Genomic DNA, 27,351 nt, shown 5'->3' with positions numbered 1-27,351 from the left:
TGGTAAGCTCACCCTCTTCCATAACTTTAACTGATAGCTATATTCTTGACTACAAATCTATAGCGGTAGCTCAGCTCTTTCTACTTCTCTCCAGAGTTTTATATACAAAATAGCCTTCTTCATGGTTTTCTGGGAATTCCCATGAGAATCTCAAACTCAATCCAACCCCAACTGAACAAATTCCCTTCCTTCCATCCTTCTTCTTCCCAGGTTCTCTGTTATCAGTAAATGATACCACCTTTTAGACTAAGCCAGCAACCTTGGTGTGACCTTCAACTCCATCATCTTAAATCCTCATCCATTCCCACCCTCCCCCTCATCTTCTGCACCATCTGACTTCTGTCCAGGTCCTTCTTTTTTTTTTTTAATCCTCACCCGAGGACATTTTTCCTTTTTTGTTCAGGTAGAGTGGGAGGGAAAGACAGGAACAGAGAGAGAGAGAGAGAGAGAGAGAGAGAAACACCAATGTGAAAGGGACACATTGAGTGGCTGCCACCTGCACGACCAACCAGGGCCGGGGACAAACTGCAACCGAGGTACGTGCCCTTAGCGGGAACTGAACCCAGGCCTCTCGGGACCGCAGGTCGACGCTCTAACTGCTGAGCCAAACTGGCCAGGGCCAGGTCCTTCTGATTTTACCTTCCTAAAGTCTTCTGTGACTTATCTTCTCCATCCCAAGTGCTATTGCATTAGCTAATGTCCTCTTACCTCCCATCTTAACTCTTTTTATGGATCCTTTATAGTTTCGCTTGATAGTTCTGACGAAAACATAAACCAGATCATGGTACTACCCAAGCATCAGGTATAAGTTCTCTAAGATCTATACTCTGTCTCTCTTCAGACCCATCTATCCCGCTTCCTGCCTCCTGCCTTTCATGGTGCAGTCAGCCATATTAATCACCTGCTGTGCCTGGAGCTTTGCACGCTCACTCTCGGTGTGGAATGCTGTTCTCCTCCTTCACACCCCTCTGCTCCTTTCTGCCTAGCAAAGAGCTGCTCACATTTCAGGGCTCAGCTCAACCTTCTCATTATTTGCAAGGTTTCACCTATTGTACCTTTACTCTCACCCCCAAAAAACTGACTACTTTCTTTTTTGGACTCCATCTCCACCTAATACTGTCAACATCAGTTTGACTTTCCTGGACTGTAAATTCCTTGAAGACAGCATCTCTGTCACATGCATCTCTGTACCTCAGTGTCCAGCTCATAGCAGGAAAAAAGTAAATATCTACTGAATGAAGAATGGACAAATTAAAAATAAGGGCCAATCTGTGAGCAAAGGCTAAGTGACTAACAGTGGAACAAACGCTGATCACATTGCAGACTGAATCATCACAAAGGCCTGTCTGCAGACAGTGCTGCCGCTTGTAAGCTGCTCAGCCTCCACGTGCATTAGGAAACAAGAAAGGTAGGTGCTCCTCAGAGTGTAAGCTGACTTTCAGGGCCACATGAGGTGGTGCCTCACAGTGGTTTATTTCCTTCGCAATTTGCGAAAACAAAACCCAGCAAAATCATTCCCCTTTTCCCAAAAGTTGGCACTGTCTCAAGTGTTTCTTTTCCGAAATACTTTCTTTGGCCAGGCAACCCTCCCCAAGCGATAGCTGTTAGGCATTAGTGTGCTCTGAATCCTTTAGAGAAGGTCAGTCCTGAATACCAAACAGATGCAGAACCCTGAGTTCCCAGACTGGAGTCTAACAACTGAAATGCATAACAATATTCATCTTCTCTGTTTCCGCTGTTTTCAGGTTCACCATAAGCAGGCATATTTTAGAGACTGGCCTTGAGTTATTCTAATTTCTGCACCTGAAGTGAGGAACAAGTAATTTGAGGCAGAAAAGTAACACAGGAGAGGGTGTTAGCTTTCCATGCTCATCCATGCTCCTTGTCCCCTCACAAAAGCTGCGCCTTAAATCCAGTTAGCTTCATGGAGACAACAAAGGTACTAAAGAGGGGGGATCTTTTTTTTTTACCCTCACCTGAGGACATTTTTGCATTTATCTTCAGATAGAGTGGGAAGGAGAGAGGGAGAAACATCGATGTGAGAGAGACACATCGACTGGTTGCCACCCACACAACCCCAACCAGGGCCGGGGACAAGCTGCAACTGAGGTACGTGCCTTTAGTGGGAACCGAACCCGGGACTCTCTGGTCCGGAGGCCGACGCTCTAACTGCTGAGCCAAACCGGCCAGGGCGAGGGAGGATCTTATTTAGAATACAACTTTTGTACTAATTATTTACACAGAGCAAAACCAAACCAGAAAAACAAAAGAACACCCCCTCTTACTCCAGATTACTTTTAATTTCAGATGGAAAAGCCCTAGGCAGTAAGAGAGAAAAAAAATGGACCCACACATTAAGTAGATTGGCTAGTTAATTTAGCGTGAGTGGAAACAGCCAAATAATATTAAGTTGTCATGGTAGAAAGTAATGCTTTTGCATTACTACCCAAACTTGTAAAAATACTCAGAGAGGCAGAAAGAAGGACTAAATTTAGACCCTGATTTAATGCATTCAAGAGCATGATTCATTTTCCCCCTGTCCTGGTATGGCCCAGGAAATCTGTGTGTACGACAGGCAACACAAGGATGCCCTGTAAATAGAGTAGTTTCATTCATTCAGAGGCTGGAGAAATCCAGGGACACCCCATTTTTTTTCTGCCAACAAAGGCGTACTTCCAGGTACCTCACACACCAACACAGAACCAGATTTCTCAGCTGGCGAGAGGCCATCTAATTTCGCTTTGCTCTGGCCTTGGCACGAATGTGCTGAAAATTTATTTCGCTGCGTCTCTTCTCTACGTGGTTTTCCCCCCTCAGGCTCCTGACCAGCTCTCTCTATGCAACATGGGTCACTTTAATGAGATGCCCAAAAGAATGTCATCATTTGGTAGCAAAGCCTTTAGCAACCTGCAACCCAAGTCACCTCATGGTGGCCCATAGGTTAGGTCTTAGAGAGTTCGTATTTTATATAACAAACACCTGAGATGATTTTGAGGTATTTGAAAACAAACAAACAAACAAAAGAGAACCAAGCCAACCAACCACCAACGGCAGGTTCAACTCCCATCAGGCCATCGGGGTTTTGGTCAGAGTCCAGGCAGAGCAGACCATTGCTGTCCCTTCCCCAGTTTCACTAGTGGCTGCTTCCGACCACGTGTTTGCACTGACTTCTGCTCCCACCACCAAAGCAAATATTTAGCTTCTACAGATAATTGAGATTAAAGCCAGACTATCATTTGTGTTAACTCAACCTGGTTTAGAGGTAAAAGCACCCATGTTATTTTGTGAGTTTATAGTGATTCCATTCTCTTTTCTTTTCTTTTCTTTTCTTTTCTTTTTCTTTTAGTCTGTAAGCACATTTGGAAAGTAACCTTAAAAGTCTTATTCTAGCTTTTTTGGCTTTTTTTGATAGTCTCTGGGTTTAGGACAAACTGCACAAAGGAACTGTATATAACAATCTGTTGTTCAGTATCATTGCCTCCCAGAAGTGAGAGCATTAAGGCTGTCTCCCTTCTGAGGTGTGAGACGGATGTTAATAACCCAACCCTAGGGACCCATTATATGCCCATATACATTCATCCCAATTCAGAAAGATTATTTATCTAAACATGAAATGGGTTCAGCCATTTTGCAATTGAAAACAAAGAGTTAGAGAGAGCACGTGCATTACGTTAGAAATGAGTCGTTCTGAGGTGTGTGTGAATGAGCAGCACTTGGAGAGGCCCACAAGGGCACGTCACAGCATGGGGTTGGTAGACCCTGGGCAGGGCTTTGGGTCCAGGTGGATATGAGATCCGATCAGCCTGAACACATGCTTCACAAACCAACCTGGACACGGCACAGAAAGAGGCAAGACTCCGCAGGGCAGCGTCAATGACTTGTACCTTTCTCAAAGAGCTTGGTCCCTGAATCTCCAGGGCAGTTCTGAATGATCAGGTGGGCAGTCACCCTATTCCCCTTGGGCCCACCCAGGGCCATACGCCACACCATGAAAATCAAATAATTTAGAGGACAGGGATATTCAATGACCTTGGCCAAATGTGATGACAGATTTGGGGGAATCCTCTATACCCATTTGAGAAAGGACAAATATTCTTTAGCACTCTAGACAGAAAACTGGCTGATTTAGCTTAGAACAGTGGCTACCACTGTAGCCAATTTCAGAACATCAGAAAGGAAGTGGTTAGGGAAAGGGTGTCATGAAGGTTGCATCCAATGCTGGGTCAGTTACATGTTGGGAGTTGGGGTACAAATTTATCCTCACACACACAGAACACCACAGATCTAATGAACAGTGTGGGAAATCTATTTTCCTACTTCACTCACACAGAACACCTCTCTTCTGTCTCTGGGGTGGTTTTCAAGTTCTAAACTACAATCAGCCCTTCTTTTAAAATAACAATAATAGATCCTCTTATTCAGCCAGATGGTGGTGTTTGTTGCACTAGGCTGGGTTCATAGTACAACATCAATAAATGGCCACATGTAGAGGAATAGACAGAATCCCATTCATAAAACACACCTGCACCGCCCTCTTTCTCCCATCCCAAAATGTTACATTGTCAAAACACCCATGGGGGCTTAATCTCATTTTGGGGAAAAAAGGGAAAATTAGAAAAGGCAAAATAATGTAAGTGAAAAATCAATTTCTTGGGGGAAAATAGTACATTTTGGTCTCTGAGGAGAATGATTATTGGTGGGCTTTTGAAGTGCTGTTTTGCCTTGAGGGGCCAGTTGAGAGGATTCCAAAGGAGTTTTCTCTGGAAAGCTGTCTTGGTGAAGGCTGCACATTGTCAACCAAAGCTATTTCAACTGGGAGATGGAGTGAACACGCTTGCTCAGTGAGTTGGCTGAGTCTTATGAAATGAATATTTGTTCCAATTAGCCTTCTTGCCTCAGAAAACTCATTTTTGAGAGGGAAGGGATGTGTTCAAACTCCCCATGGAAGGGAAACTGATGTACAGGTACGTTCTGTTTCCGGTGGACATGTGCTCGTCCCCGACCTGCAGGACTCGCCCCCTTAGGGACTTTGTCCTTATTTTCCAGGTGGAGGGTAGAAGAGGGGTGCTGACTGGTCTCTACTCCTGCTCTTAATAAGCTATGCTACCTGGTTATGTAACCCTAATCCATGTCCACAGTCCAGGGCTCAGATGGCCGGCCTGTCAGCAAAAAAATGTCTGAAAAATGTTAATTCAACAATGTTGGAGGGATGTTATTTCTAGAGCTAAAGTCCTCAGGGAAAACGAGAAATAGTTGCTCCTGGGATTTAGCTCCTCCACACTGAAAGATATTTCTTTCCTGATGCTTTCTTCCCAAACAACTTCCCAATGCCTGGTGTGCCCTGACATTTGGTCCAAATATAATTCTGGAACAGACTCCTAGGATACAACTGTCTTCACACTCCATATAAGAAGAGCGTTTATTACAGAGAATCAGCATCTATTAGGGCTTGAAACATCAGGGCCTGCTGCTGCTGCTGTCCCCCACACTGAATCACTTCATGATATAGATGCTATTTTATTTTTGGCATCTACAGCAAGCAACTCAGTTTATAACCTAAGGCGTTTTCCATACTCCTAGGCAATGAATACTAGCTTCTTTTGAGTCTCAAAAGCACATAATTTAAGACAGTGGGAAAAGGAGCTGGAGAATAGTTTCCAGTGGAAGGAAAACACCATGCAGATGTTGGCCCTCACTCTTGAATTCTGATGGTGAAATTGAGAATTGTTTATTTGTTCTGAAGTCAAACCCAAGGAATTTATTTTTTACAGGCTGGGGTAGGGGTGGGGAGTAGTGATGTAATATATTACTAATATTGAAATAGTCAACACATGGCCCTAGAATTTTAAATTCCCAAAGAATTTCAGTCTTGTTAACTGGTTGATTTCTCAATCAAATTTGGCACACTAGATGTCGATTCATGTCACAGAAAGGACATAACCTACAGAAACACCCAAGGACTACTTTGCTAAAATTGCCTATTCACCTTTTGTTTTTCTCTCCAAGATAACAAACTAGGAATTGGTCCTCTATCTTGAGCCATTTATTGAGAACGAATAAATGAACTTGGAAAAGACATGACCCAATTGAAATTAAATACCTGACTTTGGTGTATGAGAATCATAAACTTGCTTACGGTCTATCTGGTCCGCAAACACTTCCCCATAAATCATCCAATAGGGCATGTAGAAGATGTTCTTGGCCAATTTCCACGATGGCTCCTCGTTGGGAAAGAGAATGGCTTGCCTGGCAACCCCAAAACTCATCAGCACCACCAGCATAATGATGACAAAGTACATCATGTCTATCATCTGGAAGGGTGGGGAAGCAGAGGGAGAAACAAAAGAAAACTCATATGATTGAGTGTTCCGAGGACACTGACATTTATGGAAACCTTTGAAGGAGGTTCACTTTCCATAATGCTGACAAAGGATGTTTAGATAGGGAGCTGTGTCCAGATAAGAGGACATTCGGTCTATTGAAGCCAATGTTCATCAACTCCAAAATCATTTTAAAGATCCCTCAAACATATGCCCAGTGTAACCCCTTCATTTTCCATTGCTGTCTGTGGGACCTATTCAAGACAAGGCCCGGGAGTCAACACAGAAGCTTGGGTATCTCTATGAATTTAGTACTAACTTTTTCTCTGCCCCTGTGGGAGGCAAATGTTCTTCTTGGTCTTGTTCTTCTTAGCAAAATTGGAATTGAGATAGTTGAACTATTTCAAGAACTATTGCCATGTTGTAAATTCTCTAAGTTCTGAAAAGCTAGTAAAGAAGAGGAAAGTTCAAGAAAATAATCACGGCTCAGCTGGTATGACGCTGTGGCGTGAGCTCGTCCCATGGACTGAGGTCTGGGTTCCATTCCCAGTCAGAGCACATGCCTGGGTTGCAGGCTCAATCCCCAGTAGGGCGTGTGCAGGAGGTAGCTGATCGATATTTCTCTCTCACATCGATGTTTCTATCTCTCTCTCCCTTCTTCTCTCTCTAAAAAAAATCAATAAAAACATATTTAAAAAAATCTCTTGGAAACAAAGCTAGGACAGCAAATATCCATCATATGCCGCCCTGTCCTTGTGGCCCCACCTCATTTCGTGGTATGCTACAACAAACCAGTCTCCAGGAGAACCACTCTGTACTTCTCCAGCATATCCCATCAGGGATGAAGGGTGTTTTTTCAGGCATTAGAATCAGGTGGCCCGTTCCTGTGCCTGCTGTTGAAAGGTTAGATTTTCATCTTGACATGTTTATAAAATTCTCTTGACCGCATTCAAGTACAATGTTATCTCTTGTTCCTCTTTCTTTTTTGTTTGTTTTCATGACATGCTATTTGGGATCTGTTTCTTATATGCCAAATTACTTTCCTTTTTATCACCAAAAATAGAGGAGGATGTACTAATTCTTATTTTATCTGGTCACTGCTTCCTTCTTTTAGAAACAGGTCCCACCCATTTGACCATGAAGGTAGTGTCTTATACCGGCTGGGTTAATTGTGGTACCTCACACTCTCACAATGGCAGTGATCGGAGGGAAGCATGTGACACAAGAATCCAACCAGAATCCTTTCTTTGGATATTTTTCAACTTGAAGCTGGGAGAGAGACACTCCCTTTAAATCTCTGTAATGGTGCTAATTCAGAGTGTCTGAGGCTAAGTGCCCTACTACTGATCGGAGTGAATGAGGCAGATATTTCAGAGAGGGAGAGGGCCAGCATGTCCTGACAGTGGCTGAGAACCTGACTGCAGCAGCCCGTAAGGCCTGTCCCATCATGCCCAGCTATAAATCGATATATCCCCCCAGGGCTTAAGCTAATTGGAGATTAGTTTCTAGCCCTTGCATCAAACCATCTAATACAAAAGACTACCTTCTCTTGAATATCAAACTTCCTGAAGGGATGCCCTCCACAGAGAAAGACAAATGGTAATCTTATCAATGATAACGAAGGCTTTAAATTAGTTTTAAAATTGTATTTTCAAAGAATGCATTCCATGGTGCCTGTTACTGGAATGACAACATTGCATCCCTCCTGTTTGCATTAGGACGCTGGGGGCTCAATATATTTTAGGTCAATTTATTAACTTTCAAGGCAGCTTCAAAATCCATCTCTCCAGTATTTGTGTGACTTTGAAACGAAACAACAACCTCTCAAAATGTGACATTAGTTCTTATTGGTTCACCATCCTTAAAATAGATATGCTAGCTAATCAGTTATTTCGTTTACAACTCAGGGGCCTCAGAACTATCTTCAAATGAGCAAGCCAGCTGTGTTAAAACAGCTCTACAGGAAACAAGGGTCTGCTTCTCGTCTTCGCTCTCTCGTTTATTTTGTAAAATTCTTTCATTATTTATTTACAGACAGTTCTACCAATGAAGAAACACTAATGGGTTTTTCATGTTATATTTATTTAGACTGACTAAAAGGTGGGCGGGGAGAGGAAGGTGTGTACGCATGAGATTTGGGAACTGGTCTGATCCAAGAAAACTCAGCCAGTGAACACAGCAACTGTTCTAACTTCTCAGGACTGTGTTCATTCAGATTAATTGTGATATTTACCTAAAGGGTCAACACAATCAAAGAGAAGAAACATTCTTCCCAAACACTCAACTTTATATATTTCTTAGACGTCTTAGCTTCCATTCAAATACCAAAATCTGGTAGAGTGGAGTGCAGAAAGGGAACATTATTAGTGAGAACTGGGGCTGGCTACCTGTTTTTAAAGCAAAATTGTCCAGTTGGTTCAATATTAAGAGACCTAATTCTAATTCCCATAAATAGGCTTTGATTGTGTTTTATAGAGAAAAGTATATACTGTAGTGGTTCAGCAAATGTTTCAGGTGCCTAAGTTTTTTTTTCATCTTGGCTTTGCTAGTAAAAACAGCTAGGTGGTCTTACTAATCTTGTTTTTTTTTTTTTATTTTTTATTTTCAAAATGGCAATAATAATAATAATAGTGCATATTGTTTCTGTTAGGATTAGATGAGATAATATGTGAAATGCTTCATGTGGGTAGTTTTCAGTAAGTGTTAATGTATAATTATTATAATTGGAAGAAAGGCTGTGGAGTGTGATGGACAGGGATTTGAATCCTGGTTTTGCCTTTGCCCAATTTCAGTTTATTTCACCGTTTAAGGAAGACACTAAAACCTATTTCATGGGGTTGTAATGATGATGACATGTCTGACATGGTATTTGGCAAATAGTAAATGATAACTATTATTGTTTTTATTCTGCATTATATAAGTAAGCTTAACACTAGGCTTAGAGAATTCCAATGAGTAGTGGGATCCTGGATCTAAAGGTCTGTTGGAATCATACTTGATTAGTATTGTATGCAGGTATCTTAGCAGCTCTCTGTCCCCAGACCACAGAGCTCAGTTACTTGGCAGTTGAGTACCGAATAGGGGCTCCCTAATGTTGAGGGACTTTCCGTATAATCACATCTGGGCATATTTTGTTAAGCTTCCAGCCTGACAGTCCATCTGGCTCCTTAATAAATTCTATAGGCATATTTTACCTACCTTCTGGATCAGTGACTCAGTTATTAAACTGATTATCTTAAAAACCCCATGGAGAACAAAGCCCCCAAATATATTCATTTTCTACTTATTCTTGACTGATTAGTGAAGTCATTCATAACTTAGAAGGTAGGAGAAAAAAGCAGTACATCTCTTCTGCTTACTCCATAGTAAGGTTAAATTCTAATAAAAATGGGGATAATTATGCCATCATTACAATGATAGAGGTGAATTTTAAAATAATCTTGCTGCTTTAGTTTGACTTTAGTTACTTCAACTATTTAAATGCCAGCCAATCTTTTTAAAGTGATACATTTGGTTGGTTCGGGTCTTTTCAGGTTTTATTTATTGAAATTAGATAAGGAAACAATCAATTAGAATAAAACAACCCATCAGATTATGTAATCACCTAATGTAGTGATTCTTATGAGAGTGCAGTTTTGTCCCCTACCCCCAGAACATATGACACTATATAAAAATATTGTGTGTGTGTGTGTGTGTGTACACATACTATACTATTGGCATCTAGTGGATAGAAGTTGCTGCTAAACATCCTGTAAGGCACAGGACAGTCCCCAGAACAATGAATTTTCTAGTCCAATATACCAATGGTGTCAAGAGTGAGAAAACTTGGCCTAATTTTGTAGCCGTTATAGTCCTTCACTTTTTTTGGGTCCATTTGCGAATCCATTGGAGAATCTCATGGAAACTTCTCTCTGTTCAGAAAATTCATACACCTACACATTTTTATATATAACCCGGGTGGAGGGTCTACTGATCCTCTCTCCTAAATGTCTTCTGTAGACTCTAAGCTGAGACTGCTAGACATAGACATTGTCACCACAATCTCAAATTCATTACTAAAGTACAAAAAAGATGATATGACAGGCAGTATCATAGAGTAAGATGCATTTTTTTCCTAGTCCAAAATCCCCGATTGAATTGGAATTCAGTCTAACTCAAGCTTGTTGATTTTTTTAAAAAAATTATTTTTGTTACAGATGCTTCTCTTCCCACCCCACCCCCACCTCCACCCCTCGACACCCCCCTCCCGATCCCACTCAAGCTTGTTGAATTTATGTTTTTTCCTCTCTAGAATGAGTTTGGGATATTTTCCCTAAACAATGCTAGTGTTATAAATACCAAGCTTTTTGTAAAAAAAAAGCATTAGGAAAAGAGCAGAATAACTATGTTCACCAATTTCCCCCTTTTCATTGTGTTTTAACAAACATAACATGAACATAATAACAAACACGATTTATCTACTATCTACTATGAGCCAGGCACTGTCGGCTATTTAACATGCGCCATTTCTAATTATCACAACCACCTTACAAGATATACATTTATTGTAACTACTTAAGAAATGAGCAAAAAGAGTTTCAAATGAATTGCTCAAAGTCTCAACCCCTTCCTTTTGGATTCAAGTTCTCCTTCCTGTACGACTTTGTCAGTGCTTTTGTAGGAAGAGTCTTGGTTATTTAAGCTTTGTTTTAGTAGAGTTCCACACACACGTAATAAATATTGATTTGGTGACTGAAAGGTAAGCAGCAATGATGTATCTAGTAAAACTCGAGTAAGAATGATAAAGAACATCTATTGACCAACTGTTGGTTTCAATAGCTCATACATGGAAGTGGAGCAGAGGTTATTAGGAAAGAGGTTTTCAACAAGAGGTGTCTGTCATTGTAGGATGGGTTCCTTGGCTTTCCCAAATATGTCCTGTAAAGGTGAAGTCAAGGATAGACTTATAAAAGTGGAAGAACTGATTTAAAAAAAATAAAAAACAATCCAGACTCTGATTCTCCTTCTGCTGAACCTGGAGAGGGAGACGACCTTCTTGGGCACTCCCAGGTTCACAGTGAGGCTGTTTCTCTAGGGCTTGGTCTTTACGGAGGAAGCCTGGAAACTAGTGTGGTCAAGGAGTGTTGGAACAAGGCCACAGCCCGTGTGGGGAAGCATATTTGCCACTGGGGATTCCTTTAAAAAAAAATAAGATAAGTAGGGCATCATTCTGGAACCTAGTTTTTAACAGACATCATTTTCCAGTAGTGTGACAAGACATATGATATATTGATGGGACTTAATGGTCAATTCAGGCACGGCCTAACAACTGAATTCAAATAAACTATGTTTTTCTTCCCTTTGTGTGGGACAAGGCGTTTTCCTAGCACTTCATAAAAAAAAAAAAAGGCAATATTAAAATCTTCAAAATCGGTTAAATGTTTGGAGTGGAGATGTAACTCATCCTCCAAGATCCAGCAAAAATATAACCTCCGTGTGAAACCGTCCCTGACCTACATTCTCTCTTCTATGTTCCTATCTACTTTATACACATGTGTATTATAGCATTCTCACACTGAATGGTAATTACTTCTCTCCCTCTCATCTTCAGCCTCATGGAATGAGCACCTTTATATACCCAACTCCTAATCCAGTTCTTGGCGCAAAATGTATACTCTTCATATATTTTTCAGGAAGTACATGGGCAAGCGATGGCTAATCGTCCAGTGATGTATATAGAGGTAGTCAAACTCCAGAACACTCAAAAGGAATTAAAAAATAAAACACTCCAGGGCCATTTCAGTTAGACCTTGATAGCAGGCCCAAATGTATTATTTCCCTCTTCTTCTTATTACCCCTCCTCCTTTGAAAATTTATCACATGGAATCAGAGGACTCTGCTTACCATTTTTCCAATCATCATCACATATGGGCCCAAGTACTTGTTCACACCGAAGATGTCTAACAGACGGATATACCAATAAATGATGTTCACACAATAGATGACCCTCCCATCACTCCTGAAGGGCTGGTCTTGGAGACGGAGGATCATTCCGACAGAGAACAGCAGGATGGCTATGAGGTCTGTGACGTTCCAGTACTCTTGCAGCCATACCTTCACTTTCTGTAGTAACTTCCCTGGCTCTGACATCAGAATCTAAAAGACAGGAAAGAGCATGAGGTTAGTGAGGATGTTGGTCTATATTCTCAGCCCAGTTGGAAAGTGCTTGGCCTGTCCATTGACATCAGCAGCTTGTTCTATTTGTCTGCGTCTACTTGAACACTCGCACGTTATACATATACAACTGAGCAAAGCTTGGGCCATCCAGATGCAAAAATTCCAGAGGCAGATATAAATAATAACTTGATCTTTGGGTGACTTTATAATTCTAAGGCAAAAATTAGGGTTCTCCTATTAGATTTTTGATTCAAAATACCCTGTAAATCTCTAAAATCCTCCTTCACCTCAGTAAATGGCACCACTGTATTGAGTTCCTCAGACCACTAACTTGGGAGGACTCCTTGATTCTTCTCTTCCACACCCGGATCCTCCTCACCAACATGTCCTATCACCTCTGTTCTAAATCCAACCTAATCCAGCCACTGCTCACCACCTCCACCACTGTCACTCTCCCAGACGACTGTAACAGCCCTCGAACTGATGTCCCTGCCGCCACCGTTGTCCACCTGCCGCAATAATTCTCTGAGCAGCACACGGAGTCTTTAAAAACTTAAGCCATACTCTGGGTGGTGATTTCACAGTTATATGTGTAGGTAAAAAACTCATTAAGCTATGCCCTTATGAGTTGCTCATTTCCTTACTAGTAAATTATACCTCGATTTAAAACAGAGAGACACTTGAGAGATACATGAACAAGAATAAAAACTAAAGCCAACTATGATAATTGAATGCCCCAATCTTCTGATGGCTTTCATCACACACACACTCCTTACTGTGGCCTTATCTGACGCCCCATCACAGTCTCCTCACTCCCCACCATGCAGCCACGGTGGTCTGCTCTTACTCATGACAAATCCATCCTATGTTCAGGATGTTTGCACTTGGTCCTTCTGTTGGGCACTTTTCTTCTCCCGGATTTTTATGTGTTTGGCTTTTCCTCATCCTCAAGGTCTCTGCTCACATTTCTCCTTCTTAGGAAGACCTTCTTCCTTGGATACCCGACCTGCCGTGGTCTCCACAGCCCCATGTCACTCTCTAAAATATTACCCTATTTTATTTTTTGAAGATGTTATCACAATATAAAATTAACTTCTGTATGCATGTATAGTATGTGTGTATCTATGTGTCTGCCTATTTATCCATCCATCCATCCATCCATCCATCCGTCCGTCCGTCCGTCCGTCTTCTCTCTCCACTAGACTGTAAACCCTGCGGGCAGACCCTGTGTTCCCCAGAGCCTGTTACATAATTCTCAATAAATATTTGTGGACTGACTGGTTGTTGCATGGACACCTCACAGCAAGTCTCCAGTCCCTTAACTGCTGGGTGGGGCTTACACACACTCTATGAAATGCACTTACATAGCAGGACTTGCCATCCATCCAGTACCACGGCCTGCCCCAGGATATGCGGAGTCAGGGCCGCCAGCCCACGGAGGCCATGGAGCAGGGCTACTTGTATGAGTCATTTGTGTTTACCCCTGAGACTTCCATCTCTTTGAGCTCTGACCCACCCCTTTCCCAACTCAGAACTTCTCAAAGGAGAGAGAAAACACCGGGGATAGTTCTAATCAGCAGCCATGAATTTGAATGGGCATATCCCTCTTTATGGCTTCCTTTGGCCTGAAATAATAAGGAACGGAGGTCTTTGTAAGTCAGGACCAGGGCTTAGAAGGCTAAGCCAGATACCAGGAGCCACCAGGTAGCCTCATTCCTAAAACAGGCCTTCTTAACCATTGGCACGCATCAGAATCACCCGGAGGGCAGTGAACCACAGGTGGCTGGGCCCCGCACCTGGACTTTCTGCTCCAGTTTGCCTGGTGTGGGATTTGAGGACTTATATGTCTGACAAACTCCCAGGTCAAGCTGGTAACCACAGGTTGAGAACCACTGCCCCATCCATCAGGAGTGCCTGCAGCTGCTCTTGTCCTGGTGGCTTCTCACCCAGCTCTGTCCTAGGTAGGCAAAACCCTGTGCACACGTGTGGGGGCAGGGGGCGGGGGCCCTGGAGTTTCCCTAACCCTTTGCCCACACTCTCCTAGAACTGTTCAACATAGAGGCTGATAGTATAGTTTTTTTAAATAGTGAAAATATTCTTGTGACATCTCAACATAAAAAAAAGTTATAAACTAACTGGCTGGAAGGGAAGAGCTGGAGTGAGAAACCGAGCCCCCCTCCCCCCCTCTCACTTGCTCAGCTAGTTCTGAGGCGCCCCTTAGAGCCCCGGGGCTCGGAGGAGCACCCCAGCTTGGAACCCACTGCGTGAGTGGAAAGAACGGTGGGCCCAGAGGGGGACCAGTCAGGTTTAAGACCTAGTTCCCCTTTCTAGCTGTGGATACAGAAAACAGCTCAAACCCCGAGTTTTACTACCCATGTCAGCGAAGTGGGACTGTCATAACAGCCGCCCCCTGTACCTCACAGCCGTGGGAGGACCCAGCGAGACCAAGTCCACCAGCACGCTGTAACAGCTCCGTGCTAGAAGGGGTTCCGCGCTCGCTCTGGTGACTACATGCAGAAGTATGTGGTTCTGGGAATGGGAGGGCAGCCTGGGAAACCACAAAGCTCTGTGGATCCCGCCTCAGGAGCCTAAGCCTTTTCCACGTATCCAGGATCTCGCGTCTGAGATCCTGCACGCTGACCCGGGTGAAGGTGGATCTGCGGGCTTCAGGCCCTGGGCAGCTGAGCAGTTCTTTCATGGGTTCAGGGCCGTGGGGTGCGGGGTGCGGGCGCCGCCTCAGGCTGCAGACGAGGAGGTCCGTGCCTCCCTGCTCACAGCTCCCTGCGAGGCGAGGGCCCTCCGCTGACCCCCTGCTGACCCCAGCTCCAGGCCTCTCTGCTATTACATGCCACCTCAGGAGAAATGGATATCCAGGCCCTGAGGTTCCTGGCAGCCCGCCCGCTTGGCAGCCTCTTCCAGAACAGTCTGTGGAGTACAGACTGCTCCCTGTCTTCTTCCAGTCTCGTCCCTGGAGAGAGTCCAAGCTCCCTGCTCGAGTCTTTCCCTTTTCTGCTTGTCGTGGGGAAGGAGTAGGCATCTGGGTGTTAAATCACGGGAGGGCCAGCTGCCCTGGGCAGGGCCCGCCTCCATCCCCGGAGCTGCAAGGCCAGAGCACTGGCCCCCGCTCCCAGCTCGCGAAGGGACCGCCGGGTCAGGGAGCAGGGCCCGCGCAGCGGTCAGAACAGGGCAAGAAGGCAGGGCTTTTTCTTCTTTTTTAATCTACTCCTTTAAAAAAATGGAAGTAGTGTACCCACAACCAAACTCTCGGGAGGGCGGCATGCTGGCCAGAATTTAAATACTCCCAAAGCACTTTAAAAACCCAAGAGAAGGGTTCGAAATATATGTATGTGATTTAAAAAAAAAATGTTCTCAATAGGAAGGTGTCTAATAGGTATTACATCTTTCTCTCTAGAGGAGAACATTCTAGAGCGAAAGCCTAAGATAGTAAGGGCCTTTCAACCTGTTTTAGTAACGAAGACAAGGGTGAATTTGTGGATTTGCAGGAATCGTTTTTCCCCTGGAACCTAATTTATTTCCCCACTCACTGTAGTACAGAGAGTAGGATTGTTCAGGAGTTGTAGAGGGTGCAGGAGACTTCACCCGGGGCGATGCTTCCGGAAAGGCCTCCCCTGCAGACTGTAGTTTCAGGGGGGGATGCAGAGGAATCATCACCCCTGCCTTCCCTCTGGGTCTGGGAACGGGAGCGCGGGGAGCCCATGAGCAGGGCTGCAGAGCCCTCTGGTGGACGGTTGCTTGACTACGTTCATTTTAGCGGTTCTGAATCTGGTAGCCTCTGAGGCTAGCTTTGACGTCAAGTGTCATATGGGGGTGGTATTATGGAGGCTCCTTGCACTCATGGGGGTGAGGCGAAGGAGAGTGGGACCTACACCCTCAGCCTGAAGGATAAGAAATATGCTCAAGCCTGGCCGGTGTGGCTCAGTAGTTGAGCGTCGACCCATGCACCAAGAGGTCGCCAGTTTGATTCCTGGTCAGGGCACATGCCCAGGTTGTGGGCCAAATCCCCAGTGGGGGGCATGCAGGAGGCGGCCAATCGATGTGCTCTCTCATCGATGGTTCTATCTCTCCCTCTTCCTTCCCATCTCTCTAAAACCAATAAAGAAGAAAAAGAAGAAAAAAAAGAAATATGCTCAAGTCACTCCGGTGATGCCCAGGGTTGGTGGAAAGGCGGGTGCCCAGCAGGTGCATACTAAATATTGAGAAGGAATAAACCAGAGAATGAATTAACCTCCTAGAGCTGCACAAACGCATTCGGAGAATCATAGGTGTTGGTGGACCCTGTCCAAAGAGACCCAGAGTGAGAGGTTGGCAATAGAGGTTAAAAGTGAAAACAATAAAAAAAAATAAAATAAAAAGTGGAAAAAATGCAAAAGTATATTTCTATGGAGTAGTAAAAAGTTGTAAATAGCGTTGAAAAGAACTTGAGGGTTTCTTGGGCCAGAGCGATATTCGCAAAAAATGGGCTAAGTTCCAAGCGCTCAGTGGGGTGACCGCCCTGTGCACACCCTGAGGTCCCCCAGGTCCGTCAGCAGCCCGCAAAGCCAAGCCCCTGCTGCTGCAGCTGCATTAGGGAACATGCTCTCTAACACTCTGGATTAATCTGGATCTCGAGCGTCGCCCTCGCCCCTCCGCGCACAAATGTGACTAACCACTGTCTCTCCTCAGTTCTCTTTTATGACGGTGGTTACCTCTCTCATCTTTTCTATTCCCAGGGTGAAAATGTAGGAGATGACGATCCATTCCTGGGTGGAAGGCCAGCGCTCCATCTTCACTAACACGATATAGTTGAAGAGCATCAGGTATCCGATGTAGGCGAGCTGTAGGGAAACACAATACAGTGCTCTGGCTGCACAGCCCCGGGAGCCCTGCCCTTGGGCAAGGCCACCGCCTGGCAGGACAGAACAAGGTCAGCACGCAGAACTCACGGCGACATGAACTTCAAAGCTGCCAACTATCAAAAGGATGTAAAAAGCCTGTAATATTTGAAACAATTTGGTAGGCAATCTCCCTTTTGACGCTTGCATTTGTCCGTGTCACACTGCACCATTTTGTTTTGCAATTACACAGCCTCTCGTGTCTTCCTGGCTGAAGAGGGAACCTCTTCCCTCAAGGGCTGCTCTTGCTCGTGCAGGAGACTCAGGCTCCTGAACTAGGGACAATGCCATGGGCTTTTGCCTAATGAATGCCAGGTGGAGTCAGTGTCAGTAAGAAGGAAAAGAAGACACTTGCTATAGTTGTAAATTGGTCAAACCCACATAAAAATAGCCTGGGCTTTATCTAAAAGCCCGGCTTCAATTCTCTTCCGAGGCACTGTCTTTTTTTCCCTCCTACCCTACCTGGCAGGGTTAACCTATTTCCCACTGCACCACTTTTCTGCTTCATTCAAGTCGGAATATTTCCTTTCTGGATTCTGCTTCTTTGAAACAAAACAAAACAAAAGGAAACAGAGCAATATAGAAAGAGGTGGCCGACTGTGCGGCCATTCTGTGTGGCCGACTGGAGCTGGGAGGGGGGTTTCATCCTCATGAGGCTTAGCACCAGACTGTTCGACTGGCTGAACTGCCGGGTGTCCCTGGAAAACTCAGTTCAGGTTTGGCGATGTCACTGGTGGATTCAGTTACGTCTAGATGAGTGGAGGGTAGGAGGGCTGTGAGGTTCTTGCATAAGGGGCCGAGGAGCCTCTGGTGGAAAAGCTCACCTAGGGGGACGGCGTTAAGTCATCCTTTTCTAGGCAATGCTACAAGGTGAGTAGGCCCTTGCTGGCTTTAGGGGCCTCAGGGGCTGTGAGTAGAAAGTAAGAGTGAGTTTATTCAAGGAGAAGGCATAGCAAATAGGACACAGTGTGGGCAAAGGATTGAGGCCTTGCGGGTTCTGGAGATACAGTGTGACTCTGGAGTCCCGGGGGCAGCTGAGAAGGTGGAGAAAGATGCAGTGTGGCTGCGAGATACAGACAGAAACTGGCGGCTACAGAGCTAGAGAAATGCTGCTTTCTCACTGATGGGGTTGCCTTCCTTCCTTCCTTCCTTCCTTCCTTCCTTCCTTCCTTCCTTCCTTCCTTCCTTCCTTCCTTCCTTCCTTCCTTCCTTCCTTCCTCCATAAATGCATAGATTCTTAATATGAGTCAAAGGTATTTTCTGCGACCCTATTACATTGGCACATTTACAGACACAGCCATATAATTTGTCATCTCTTGAAGGGTGACCATTTAGGTCAGAGCTCCATCAGCTCACACATGAAGCAGGAGGGCAGCTGGTAGGCGCTGGAGGGCCACAGGGCTATTCTCCACCTGGACGGTCACTGTAATCTGGGCCTCGGTGCCTACCCCTTCAGTATCATTAGCACATTGTGAAAACCTCACCTGAAAGAGTCTCCTCTACCTGAAATCATGTAGGAATGACATTTGGTTCACCGGGTTCCTGGTTACCACTAGACACTGGCATCACTCTGTGCATAAGGTATTTCTTTACAGAACACAAAGAAAGGACTTCGATGGTTAAACTTTAAAATATACTCTCAGCCTCTTTCTGACCTGAAATCCTTCTCCCTTTCTGGTTGCCTCCTTCTCTTTGTTGGATCCTGTTCTATTGCTTCTAGGTGAAATGAGTCTTGTTTACTGCCCTGGTTTTTATCATTTTACCCAGTTCATTGCAAAACATTCCAAAGCATGATTTTCTCTCGCACAGGTAGGCCCAGCGACACACACAGATTCTTTCGGAACCTCTGCATTTTAGTACTTAAGTACAGGTGTGCAATCAGAGAGAGTGGGCCTTCCGTTCCGACCACTGCAATAAAGCGAGGCCCGCAATAAAGCGAGGCCCGCAATAAAGCGGGTCGTGATAGTTTTGCTGGGGGAGGTCTTGCCTTCAGTTTGTAAAAGACACAGCATCTGTGAAGCTGGATAAAGCGAAAGTGCATTAAAACGAGGTGTGCCAGTAACTCCTCCAGCCTGGTCCGTGCTTTGAACACGGGCCTAGTGTTGGTCTGAGGGAAGGAATTGTGTTTGGGGAAAGGAATGTAGGTCTAGAAGTCAGTAAAGCCTGGGTTTAAATCCTCTCTCGAGTGCTTGCTGGCTGTATCATTTTGTGTGTTTCATTTCACCTGCCTGGACCCCCATACTGTGAAATGGAGACGATGGCTACTGACCTTCCAGAGCTTTTGAAAGGACTGGGGTGTCGGTGAGAGGGGTATGCATTTCCTGGCAGCGTGGAGTTTCGGTGAATGGTGGTTAATTTTATTCGCCTCTTTTGTCAGGTTTTTATTCCTCTTGTCTTCTTTACCCTCAGTCTGTGCTTCCTTTTGATCCTGTTAACTATTCAAACCTCTCCTTTGTTTCCTTTTAAAAATTGCCCTCATTGTTTCTGCTTCTTCCATGATCATTCTTTTTAGTGCCTGCCTGTCCTTTAAATCACAGTTACTCTATAGTGTTCTTCTTCCCATAATCAAGCTATAATATAATATTCTGGGACAACTCTCAAAATACGGACTTCCACAAGGAGGGCTTCAAACACGTTTAAATGGCACAACGGAGGAGCAGTGCCGTGCTGGGTACAACCTGTCTTAGAACTTGCCGACATTCCTGGGGCCCGCGGCAGGCGACCTTGACAGACGTACTTCAATGGTGTGTGTGTGTGTGTGTGTGTGTGTTCATGCACACGTATTCTGTGAGTTTTAACAAGCTGGATGTAGCATGTCAAAGCTTTGAAAAGAAATATCACCTATGATTCTTATTTAAGCCAGTGGGAATCCTATAAGGATGTGTATTTTATATGCTTACATATTCTTTGCAGCAATTTCTCATTAATCAAGATGCATGCCTCCTAACCTATGAAGTGCAGGCGCCAAAGCTGCTGCAGCTGCCTGTGGGTCCCTGGTGGGGCTGTGCCGTTCCTCACCTCCGTCCCCACTGCCCTAGAGAGTGGACGAGCACGTGGTGACAGTAGGGGGAGGAGTCGTCCCTGCTGACCAGAGCACAGCCCTGCCCTCTGACCTGGTGCCACTCACACCTTGGGTTTGCATCTCCTCCAGCTGGGTACTCGGAACAACTCTGATCACGAACATGGCCCCGAGCCCACTGGATCCCTCCCTCCTTTCCTCTGGGGACAGAAGGGCCCCGCTGCTCCTCCGGGAACGCGCTATGATGCAGGAGTGAGGCCCTGCGCACACAAGGCGTGTCCCACTCCCAGGACCTTGAGTGTGGAGAAGGGGACGCTTGCAGACGGAAGAGTGTGAAATACTCGTACAGAGGAGAACACAACCTAGAGCGAATGGCCTCCCTGGTCTACAGCCGAGTTTTACGGTAAAGCTTCTCTGCAGTTTAAAAGGTTGGCACGCCCCGTCTCCATTTAGCTCCTTGAGGCTGGGCTTTGTTGATACATAAATATGGGTTTCTGAAAATCGGGTCAACACAATCCAACGTGACTGGAGCATCCAGTCGGATGGGTTTCCTGAAGCTACCCAGCCGGCCACGCAGAAGGGACTGGGTACACGCGCCCCACTTTGCAGAGAGGCAGCTTCGCCACCAGCCGCCTGTGGTACAGGCCCAGCAGCGGGTCCCAAGCTTCCTGCACCATCAGACTCACCTGGGAAGCTCGTTAAACACACGGCTTCTCAGGTTCCTCTCCCCGACACTCCATTCGTGGGTCTGTGCCGGGGCCTGGAATTTGCATTTCTAACAAAACCCCTTATCATCGTGGAAGTTTTGGCGACTTGGGGATAAAAACTGGGCCTTCCTTCTGGGGTTGTGGTGGTCAGTTCTGGCTGCTCATTAAAACTGCCTGGGCGCTTGGAAATACCCCGCTGCCCAGGCCCTGCTCCAGACCGATGACGTCGGACTGTCATCAAGGCGTAGCCCGGGCTCAGAACCACCCGGGCATTTGTGATTTTAAAAGGTTCTTGGCTAACAACTTGCCTCAGCTGAAAAAAAGGAGGACTACAGTAATCAAGGAAATAGATGAATACTGAACACAGGCCAAGGAAAAACCGGAACTGCCTTGGAAGGGTACGAGAAGTGGGGCCTCTGGATAAAGGTGATAGATAATTCTGCCGGCTTGTTTTATGCTCTCGGGCAGGAGCCTGCAAACGTTGTGTGTCAAGGGCCAGGTCGTTAACTTTTAAGGCTTTGTTGGCCTGACGGCTCTAATGCCTGTGATCCACTCGGCAGTTGTCGCGTAAAAGCGGCCAGGGTACGGGTGCATGGGTGAATCTGGCTGTGTTCTAATAAAACTTTATTTATGGACACGACAGTGTAAATCTATCATTTTTATATGTCACAAAGTATTCTTTCTCTGATTTTTATTTCAACTCTTTAAAAGTGTAAATCCAGTCTTAGCTCACACGCCCGGTAACGGGCTGCGGCTGGGTTGGCCCCTGGGCTCTAGTTGGCCAAGTCCCATTCTAGTGAGACACTCGGGCAGCCCTGGTACAAGAGGACGGGCCCACCTGAGGGTAAAGTGCAGTGAAAACGTTACCTTGATGAGACGGTTAGGTTGGGGAAAGTGTATGTGAACACCTAGAACAATGTCTCATAGTAGGTGTTCAATAAATGACATTATATTATTGTTGAGTGGACGGATGAATGAAACACTAACTGCTGCCCTTCAGTGGAGCTAGCCTGGGAGCAACGAGGTTGTTTATAGTGTGCTTTCAAGGCACTGTTCTTAGCGCTTTGCAGACTTTGACACATTTAATCTTTACGAAACCTCATCTAGTAGGTACTATTATTATCCCCATCTTGAGAAAACTTGGGACAGAGTGCTCAAGTAACTTGCTTGGTGTGACAAGTTACTTTCCTAAGAGTCACAGACAGGATTTCTACGCAGGCTGTCTGACTCCAAAGTCCACGCTTGTCACTAAGTTGTTTTCTGCAAGGGAAAAAGAATATGTCTGTATAAAACATGAATAGAAATCATTTTTTGCATGCCCTTGTTATTCTTTTTTGAGGGAGAATCTTTTTAACATTCATACATTTACATTTCACTCTACTAAAAAAAAAAAAATCGAATGTTTGTATTTTGATAGTACCTAATCTTCTCTCAAGACCATACTTTGAAGCAGTGGTTTTCAACTGGTGGCAATTTCACCCCACAAGGGGACAGTTGGCAATGTCAGGAGACATTTGGGTCGTCATAATTGGGGCGTGAAGAGTGTTACTGGCATCTAGTGGACAGAGGTCAGGGATGCTGCTAAATGCCCAACATGTCAATAGCGCTGAGAAAGTCTCGTGGAAAGCCAGCATTCGGTGTGAGCATACAGGACCACACTGCCAGCATTCCGTGTGAGCACACAGAACCCCACAAAAAGCACCCCATCTGGCCATGTCAGCCACTGTGGCTTCAGACTCCAATTATCCTGTTGCTGACTCATGTGACTGGTATGTACATGCTTGTGAGAAAGACCAAAAATATAGATGCACTCACTCTCCTTCCTCTGGCACAGTCCTGCTGTGGCCGGACAGAAGCCAGGGTGACCGGGGCCACAGCGCAACTTAAACTGTCGTTGAAAAGGAGACGTAGAAACCCAACTGTTGAGCCATTTGTACCACATCAGGAGGCTATTTCAGGGACGATCTTTCATCTGGTGGGCATACTCGTCGGCAGGGTGTGCTTACTGAACGGTATCTGCCACCACTGCAGTTGGCTGTGGTAGTTCTTGCTGCCTTATGTCAGGGCCAGAAGGGTTGCTGGATGATACTTCCCAGGTTGGAGTAGTGACACAGCAATGCTGTCATCTTCCGTGGTGTCACTCCAACACTGCCCAGCCCGTACCCACCAATGTCCCCCAAACCCAGACTAGCATCTAAAACGGGCAACTCTGAAGCCCTGGCTAGGTAGCTCAGTTGGTTAGAGCATCGTCCCAACACACTAAGGTTGTGGGTTCAATCCCTGGTCAAGGCACATACAAGAATCAACCAATGAATGCGTAAATAAGTGGAGCAACAAATCCATCTCTCTCTCTCAAATCAATAATAATAATAATAATAATAATAATACCACAACAACCCACACAACAGGAACTCTGATCCACTGCTCATCCATCCAAAACAGGGAAGTGTTTTATAAAATGACATCTATTTTCCTGCTAGACTAGACTCATTCTCATCTCACCTCTATTTCTGTTAGTTCTCACTTTTACTATTTCCCTTACTTTCTGCAAGGAGGGGAAATGCAGAAGCTATGGAAGCTGCCTCACAAACCCCACTAATCTTTCAAAGCTATTGGATGAAGCAAGGTCACCTGGAGCTTTCCTTTCTGCGTGTGGTCCTTGTATTAGGACTCTCAGAGACACCACCCAGGTGCAGGAGAAATTGACATCGGCTGCTTGTAGCCACCCGCAGGAAGAAGGAAAGGAAAGATACTTACAGTGTAGAACCAGAACTTCACGATGGGTGCATTGTAGAACTCATAGATTTTTCTGCCCAAGGGGATTAACCTGTGCCTGCTCTGAACTTCTTCTTCATCCTTCTTCCGGGAAGATTCTCCATTGCTTCGTCCCAACATTGCCTGCAGTGAAAGACAATTAATATCATCACAGAAGTGCTCTGGAGGTCATGGAGTTCAATGCATTCATGGACCGATGAGGAAAACATGCTCACAGAACCTTAGGGCTTTGTCCAAGGCCCCCAGAGATTTAGAGATGGTGCCTTCCCTAGGTGTGCATTTCATTGTATATAGAATCTGTGTACCTCAGCTAGAATGGAAGCCCTTAGGGATATTTCTTGACTCTTCTAGCCTGGGGACCTCTGAAATATTTGAGTGATGGAAGATACCCAGAATTCAGAGAGGGAGAGTTGTTGGCCATGAATCTGGTTTTGCTCCCCCCCCGCCCTATGTATCACGATACAGGCAGATTGTGTCTTCACTCATGCTAATGACTCTAAAGTCAAAGGTAAATTGGACCACTAATACTTAATTTGTCCAAAGGCTATGAGTATTCCAGAGGTTATTGGAGGGCCTGGAGCTTACTCAGGTTAGAAACATCTCCCCAACCCTTTGGCATATGTCTTGGTTCTCTGATTTCAAACACTGTAGAACCAAAAATTACTGCTGGAGTTAGTTTCAAGGCAACTCCTGGGCACACTACCTTCCTCTGCATGGCAGAGTCAACCAGGTGAGACTAGGAGAAGTCAGGCATGGACTGGAGAGGCCCTCCTCTCGAGCTGTTGGAGATTTCCTTCAGAATGAAAGTATTTTCTTCTCATTCATGACAATAGCAGCAGCAACAACAACAATAATGATTAAACATTGCAGAAAAGGCAGAATTTGAGAAAAAACCTGACATATGTCCGTCTGGATGGCAAGTGACAGGATGCCCCAAAGATGGCTAAGATCCTAATGGTGAAGAGTTCCAGGCTGTGGGTCACTCCGAGGACCGAGTCCTAATTTGGACACTTAGAATCCATGGCATCTTGGACAAGTCTTTTAACCTCTCTGAGAGTTAGTTTCTTTGTATAATGAGAGTAATACTTTCATCTGCTATAGAGTTGGTCTATAGTCAATAAGCACTTGGCACTTAATAAGTGCTCAGTAAGTATTAGCTAGTCTTTATTTTTTATTTATTTATTTATTTTATCCTCACCCGAGGACATTTTTTGATATTTTGTTCAGATAGAGTGGAAGGGAGAGAGAGAGAGAGAAACATCGACATGAAAGGGACACATCGAGTGGTTGCCACCCGTACAACCCAACCAGGGCCGGGGACAAACTGCAACCGAGGTACGTGCCCTTAGCAGGAACCGAACCCCGGTCTCTTCGCTGTAACCGCTGAGCCAAACTGGCCAGGGCAGTATTCGCTAGTCTTTAAACCGATCTGACACTTTCTCAGATACTGTTGACTGAAATGATCTATTTGGTCACCAGAAAACAAAGTATGTTATTAAAAGTCTATTACAGCATACTTCCTTGGTGTTAATTCTTTCGATATCATTCTAAGACAAGGTTATTTCTACAATGGGAAATAAAATTTTTATTAAATGTGAGAACAGGGTAAAACCTTTTAACTGCATAGAGACTAACAAAGATTTGGGACAAGAAAAAGCACCGGAGCCCAGCTGGTGTGGCTCAGTGGTTGGGTGTTGACCCAGGCACCAAGGGGTCACCGGTTTTATTCCTGATCAGAGCACATGCCCAGGTTGTGGGCCCAATCCCCAGTGGGGGCATGTAGGAGGTGGCCAATCAATATTCTCTCTCATTGATACATCTTTCTCTCTCTTCCTCTTTCTTCCTCTCTCTCTCAAGTCAACAAAGAAAAATATTTTTTAAAAAAGCACTGGAGCCCTGGCCAGTTTTGCTCAGCGCTTAGAGCGTTGGCCTATGGACCAAAGAGTCCCAGGTTCGGTTCCCGCTAAGGGCACGTACCTTGGTTGCAGTTTGTCCCCGGCCTTGGTTGGGGTTGTGTGGGTGGCAGCCACTCGATGTGTCTCTCTCACATCGATGTTTCTCTCTCTCTCTTACCCCCCTCTCCCTCCTGCTCTATCTGAAGATAAATGAAAAAAATATCCTTGAGGGAGGATAATAAAATAAAGAGCACTGGAAATACAGGTTTCAAGTTGAGACATCTAATTATAGAAATAATTTCTGGTTATCTTGAAGTTGAGAACACAGACAAACACTAGATAATTCTGGTTTCAAACTCCCTTACATAAAATATAAAATATTAGTTTCAACTGTTTTGGTCATTGTCTCAAATATCCACTTCACTCACATATGTAACTATCACAAATGATCTCCTGTAAACAACAGGATTTCTGGAGGAGGTAACTCCTGTTCCTTTATGGACCCTTTGGCTAAAAAAGTACCTTGAGTTAATGAATCGGTAACATTCGATACGGTGGCCTATTTAGGTGTTGATTTTGGTCAGTAGGTTGAATCAATCTTCATGACAGATATAGCAAACTAGAAAGGAATAGAGTTCCATAAATATTGATCACTGACTCCAAGAAACTCCGAGGTTACCTATTTGTCTCTGTATAATTTATAACTTATATAACATAAACACAATCATCCTCCTTCTGTTTGCTTATTTGTATGCTCAGCAATACAATGCTATTTGGGGACACAGTGAGATGAGAGTGAAGGCAGTTTGGAGGGTTTAGGGACCTTGGAGAGTGGCATCTTCAAGTAACCTCTAGGGACAGTGGCCCTGGGTCTGTGGACATGTTGGGACTTTCTTAGGCAAAATGCAAGACATTTATCTGGCAATGTAGGTTAAATAAAAACAAAAATTCAGCAACCTGTTTTGCTTTATTATTCATATATATATACACATATATATATATTCTAAAGTGAATGCATTTTTAAATGGCTTGTCTTTCATGAGTTTAAGTAAAACATTTACATTTTTTTGTTTTTGTTCAGGTAGAGTGGGAGGGAGAGAGAGGAATAGAGAGAGAGAGAGAGAGAAACATCGATGTGAAAGGAACACATCGAGTGGCTGCCACCCGCACGACCAACCAGGGCCGGGGACAAACTGCAACCGAGGTACATGCCCTTAGCGGGAACCAAACCTGGGTCTCTCAGGACCGCAGGCCGACGCTCTAACCGCTGAGCCAAACCGGCCAGGGCAACATTTACATTTTTAAAATGTATTGATTTTAGAGAGGGAGAGGAACATGGATTTGTTGTTCCACTTATTTAAACATTCATTGGTTGATTCTTGTATGTGCCCTGACCAGGGGACCAAACCTGCAACATTGGCATATCTGGAAGATACTCTAACTAACTGAGCTACCCAGCCAGGGCCTAAGTAAAGCAATTTTGATATTTTATTAATTTCACCTTAAGCAGCTTAATTTGCTGATCTTGTTGGTTTATTTTTCCCCAGAAGTAGTTTTTTTACCTACATTCCTTTTTTTATTATTATT

At 44.7% G+C, this 27,351-nt stretch overlaps 1 protein-coding gene across 7 annotated transcripts in view; it reads right to left on the bottom strand.

Moving 5' to 3' along the window:
* Positions 1-27,351, bottom strand: part of TRPM3 (transient receptor potential cation channel subfamily M member 3) — a 497,295-nt gene that overhangs the window by 52,181 nt on the left and 417,763 nt on the right. For all 7 annotated transcript variants that reach the window (XM_036262128.1, XM_036262132.1, XM_036262129.1 and 4 more), the window contains 4 exons: positions 23,852-23,992; positions 17,183-17,311; positions 12,204-12,455; positions 6,137-6,311 (listed from right to left, as the gene is read on the bottom strand). In XM_036262128.1, coding sequence (XP_036118021.1) covers positions 6,137-6,311; positions 12,204-12,455; positions 17,183-17,311; positions 23,852-23,992 — 697 coding nt within the window. The remainder of the gene's footprint in view (positions 1-6,136; positions 6,312-12,203; positions 12,456-17,182; positions 17,312-23,851; positions 23,993-27,351) is intronic.

This window comes from Molossus molossus, unplaced genomic scaffold (assembly GCF_014108415.1).
Source record: "Molossus molossus isolate mMolMol1 unplaced genomic scaffold, mMolMol1.p scaffold_m16_p_14, whole genome shotgun sequence".
Taxonomy (NCBI): domain Eukaryota; kingdom Metazoa; phylum Chordata; class Mammalia; order Chiroptera; family Molossidae; genus Molossus; species Molossus molossus.
This window is presented reverse-complemented; position numbering and strand designations above follow the sequence as displayed.